General features: G+C 40.6%; 1 protein-coding gene across 1 annotated transcript in view; it reads left to right on the top strand.

Moving 5' to 3' along the window:
• Window positions 1-2671, top strand: part of ARL4A (ADP ribosylation factor like GTPase 4A) — a 2907-nt gene extending 236 nt beyond the window's left edge. The window contains exon 2 of the mRNA XM_039710624.1: window positions 141-2671. Coding sequence (XP_039566558.1) covers window positions 207-809 — 603 coding nt within the window. The 5' untranslated portion in view covers window positions 141-206 and the 3' untranslated portion in view covers window positions 810-2671. The remainder of the gene's footprint in view (window positions 1-140) is intronic.
• Window positions 2672-4520: the final 1849 nt, after the last annotated feature.

The raw sequence follows: 4520 nt of genomic DNA, 5'->3' as shown, positions 1-4520 counted from the left end.
CCCATGGGACTGCCGCAGCCGCCGGGCGGGGCGCGGGACGTGTGGCGTTCCGCGTCGCGCTGCCCGCGGCCGCCCCCGCAGTCGGGGCGGCGGCGCCGGGGCCGCGGAGCGGGCCGTAACGCCGCTCGTGTCGTTGGCAGGATCCGAGCGCCGCCGCGGGAGCCGCCTCTGCTCGTGGCAGCCTGCTGTCACCTTCCCTTCTGGCAATGGGGAATGGACTCTCGGACCAGACGCCGATCCTCTCCAGCCTGCCTTCCTTCCAGAGCTTTCACATCGTCATCCTGGGGCTGGACTGCGCCGGGAAGACGACGGTGCTCTACAGACTGCAGTTCAATGAGTTCGTCAACACTGTCCCCACTAAAGGATTTAATACGGAGAAAATCAAAGTGACTCTGGGCAACTCGAAGACGGTCACTTTCCACTTCTGGGATGTGGGCGGCCAGGAGAAGCTGAGGCCGCTGTGGAAGTCGTACACAAGGTGCACCGATGGCATCGTGTTTGTGGTGGACTCCGTCGACGTTGAGAGGATGGAGGAGGCCAAAACAGAACTTCATAAGATTACTAGGATATCTGAGAATCAAGGAGTGCCTGTCCTTATCATTGCTAACAAGCAGGACCTGAGGAACTCTCTGTCCCTTTCTGAAATAGAGAAAATGTTAGCGATGAGTGAGCTGAGTTCTTCAACACCCTGGCATTTGCAGCCTACCTGTGCAATCATTGGAGATGGACTTAAAGAGGGACTGGAGAAACTACATGATATGATAATTAAGCGAAGGAAAATGTTGAGGCAGCAGAAAAAGAAGAGATGAGTTCTTTTTTGACCTTTCTATTTTAGAGTAGTTACATGGTCAAAATTTGACGTAAGACAGCTTCCAAAGCCAGGCCTGCCTGTTTGGATGCCGTTAAGCTTAGTTACATTGAACAATCAGTTGCACAACCTTGCTGTGTGCAGGGAGGCTGTGCAGTTGGGGAATTTTATTTTTTTTTAACTAGTCTCTTCTGATTTTTTTTGGCTCTGTATTATTTCAGAAGCCCTAATAGATGATGTAATGCTATCAGGAAATGGATGGGTGGGTATATGTGACATGGATGTCTAAATAGCCAAATAAAACGAGGGTTTTCTGCTTAGTGTTGTACTCATATGTTTGAGGGTGCCCTCTGCAAGTAATTTGCATTGAAGGTGTTCTGTGTTTTTAAACTTCTAATGCTCGTAAGTGGAGTGCTTAGGTGAACATTATACAGCTTTAAAAACATGTATGAAGCTAGTAACCCATAATTTTGTTGAGGCTGTTTTTTTACCTTGTTTGAGGTTTTTTATGAAAGCTTGGCTACATGTGTAGGTTTTTTTAATTTGGCACTTTTTGAAATCGAATCACATTCAGTTCAAACACTTGAAATCTTAAGTGCTGTGGATTCTTCAACTGGTAAAAGAAAGACTTTGACAAGCAAAAACTGTAAACAACACGATGGAGCATGAAAAAGTGGTTTCTCAACATATAGCATGTTTTTTGGTATATAAGGTTTTTATTTTTTAGAAGTAGCCATTCAGCATTATACAGTGCTAATCAGGTTTAAACTGTTACTCAAAGTTAGTAATTTATTTCTGAATGGTGAGTTTTATGTCCTCCTAGTATCAAAAGCCAATGAATTGCAGTAAAGGAGCTATAAAGAACAACTGTGGCTGCTGTGGTTCTAACCAGTGCAGCATTCTTTGCCCTATTGGTGACTTTCCTGGCAATAGAACATACTTATAATGAGGTAAAGATGGAGTTAAAATTAGCAGAGCACATCTTGTATCTCCCCAAAATACCCCATTTTATTAAAGCAGTATTGCTATGTCACTTTCAACGTATGCTTTTTTTGTTGTGACTCTTACAGTATTTTGTGGTTAGGAATGTAATAATGCTTTGTACACTCAAACATTAGACACTACCAGGGGCGGGGCGGGGGGGGGAGGGAAAGGGGGAAGAAGATTTTCAAGATGGGCCTGTGTTCTGCTTTAATTATGCTTTAAGCTGTTCTTGTTTACAGAGTGTGCAAACAGTGTTAACTGGGCAGGATAGTGCTTGACAGAAAAGGGAGGGTAGTTTTTCTTACTGGTACAGAGCTTCAAGTGACTCTTTAGATACTTGGTTAGCAATCAAAAGGGCTAAAGCAGAGCCTGGATTTTTAAGACTAACTTTAGTGGTGCTGTAGAAATTCATCAGAATGTTAGATTATCTTTAAACTTTTGTTGGAAATACCAGACTTAAAAAAAAAAAAAAAAAGTAGAAACTAGCAAAATCTATTTCCTCCTCTCAACCAGCAAAGTAATACATTTTTCTTACCTGCTGCCATGTATCAGGAGGATGACAGCTACAAACCGAATGTCAATCGATGTAATTTAGGTATGTTGAAAAAAAAATCAAGCTTTTTAACCAGCAGCTGTTCGACCAGGAGATAACCAAAAATGCACTTTAGTGTCTTTGATAACTGAAAGTGACAGCTGTTTGTTTTTTTTTATGACATCTTGGTCCTTTTTGAATAAACTGAAGTAGCTTCCAGTGGAGCTTTTGTATGTTGGTTATATATGTACCTGCACTGGTGACATTGTAAGTCACTTACTCAAGTAATGTCTATATTTATAGAAATGTGGATGACTTCTTAAACCTCAATAAACAATTGAAAACAAGCCTGCAGAGACAAGGTGTCTGACTTCTTGTGCTGCAGTGGTAGGTACATTCTTATCAACCTCTGTGCACACAGTTCTGCTGTTACTCAAATCAGTATTTCTGTTGAAAAACCAAAGTCTTAAAATGTGGTGGGGCTTATTAATGTCACAGTGTTAGAAACTGGAGGTATCTCATCGAAAACTTTGGATCAATGGAAGAAATACTTGCTGCCATGAGTTTTCCAAAGTGATGGCTCTTGCATAATTTGCAACATCTTGTATATAGCTGAGCCTATTTTGTATTACATGCAACACTTAATAGGCAATGTTGGGCATATATCACATGTACTCTCAGGTGGTACTTGATTTAATGTCTTCAGCCTTGTGTATCTGAAGCTGTCTGAGGGATTCATCTGCAGTTAAGCCTTGAGTGAATTTTCTTCTTGGATGTTACAGCAATGAGTAGAATGTGTTGATATGGTAAGCTTCTAATTAATTTCAGGACCCAAGCATAGACAAGAAAAGCTTTGTTTAGCCTGCAAATGAAAATGGCTAAGTTTGAACCAGAATACCCAAATACCAGAATACTCTCTCAAAACCCTGATATTTTCATTTTTGTTTATGTAACTGATGGCACATCAAAATGTAGATTACTCTTAGTCCTGAGGAAGAAGCTATATTAGTGATGCTGAGTCCTATGAATTTGGTGTATAACTGACATAATCTGGCTAATACTTTCCTTCCTATTGGAGGGATGTACTCCTAGGCTAAGGAAGGTGAGATTGCAGACTGGCTCTTTGTACACAAACTGATACCAAATACTAATTGCTCCATTTTCAGTACTCATTAGGCTTCTATTGGGAATAGTTGAAAAGGCATACTGCTTGAAAAAAAAAAAAACAACTGTGTTTTGTTTTGCATATTAAACATGCTAGTGTTTTATCTGGTGGCAGTCTCCCTCAACTTTTCTATGCATAAAAACAGCAGTGAATGATTTTAATTACAAAGACTTGACAGGTCTGTACTCTAGCACTCTGGAGGGAAAAGTGAGAGAAGGTGGAGAGTACTGTTTCTAAAATGTCATGGTTCTTACTGTGTTAATACTGACTTGGAAGTAGAAGACTCTAGGGGATGATTTTTAAATTCAAGCTATGTCTTTATTAGAACTGTTTCACTGGAATTTTACAGTGACAGTCCTGAGAGTACAGTATACAAATGTAGCTTTACCTTTGAAACTGTTTTGTATTACTATGACAGTCTTCCAACTATGAACAAAACAACGATTGCAGGAGAGCATTCAGGATCTGAGCTGATTGAGTTCCTGCTGGCACGGTCCTGCCAGGCGTGGATCACGTTTTTCCATATAATGAATTGTCAGTTCTGGCCTAAATACTGGTATGTAAGAAAATCTTCAGAGTAGCTGAATAAGCAGATGTCATTTTGTTACAATGCTGGAGTTACAAATCCTAAATCGAAAATACTTTTTGCTCAAAGGGCTACAAATGAGCTCTGTGTTCTTCTAGATTTCAGGTGACTATCTTAACCTGCTTCTCTAAGGAGGTAAGGAATTGCATCTGAATTGGTGCTATTGAGCAAACTGTAAGGTCTTGTCACCTTATCACTTGTTTTAGCTTAGGAAGTTTGCATAGCATTGCCTTAGCTATTTACACACAATCACAGTTAACCAGCCTTCAGGATCTGGTTTCTGTTTTCTAGCTGCATCGCTGTGTGTTAGCATCAGACTGTTTCAACTAGGAAAAATACTGCAGGATGATGAGGTTCAGGTTCTCAGATCACTTTTAAGTTGTATTGTACTGAATGTGCATTTATATTTGGAAAAAAAAGTTAAACATTTTGGTTTTCAGATTTT

This window comes from Passer montanus, unplaced genomic scaffold (genome assembly GCF_014805655.1).
Source record: "Passer montanus isolate IOZ18808 unplaced genomic scaffold, ASM1480565v1 scaffold10, whole genome shotgun sequence".
In the NCBI taxonomy this organism is placed as follows: Eukaryota; Metazoa; Chordata; class Aves; order Passeriformes; family Passeridae; genus Passer; species Passer montanus.
Note: the sequence above shows the minus strand (reverse complement) of the source record. Positions and strands in the feature narration are given on the sequence as shown.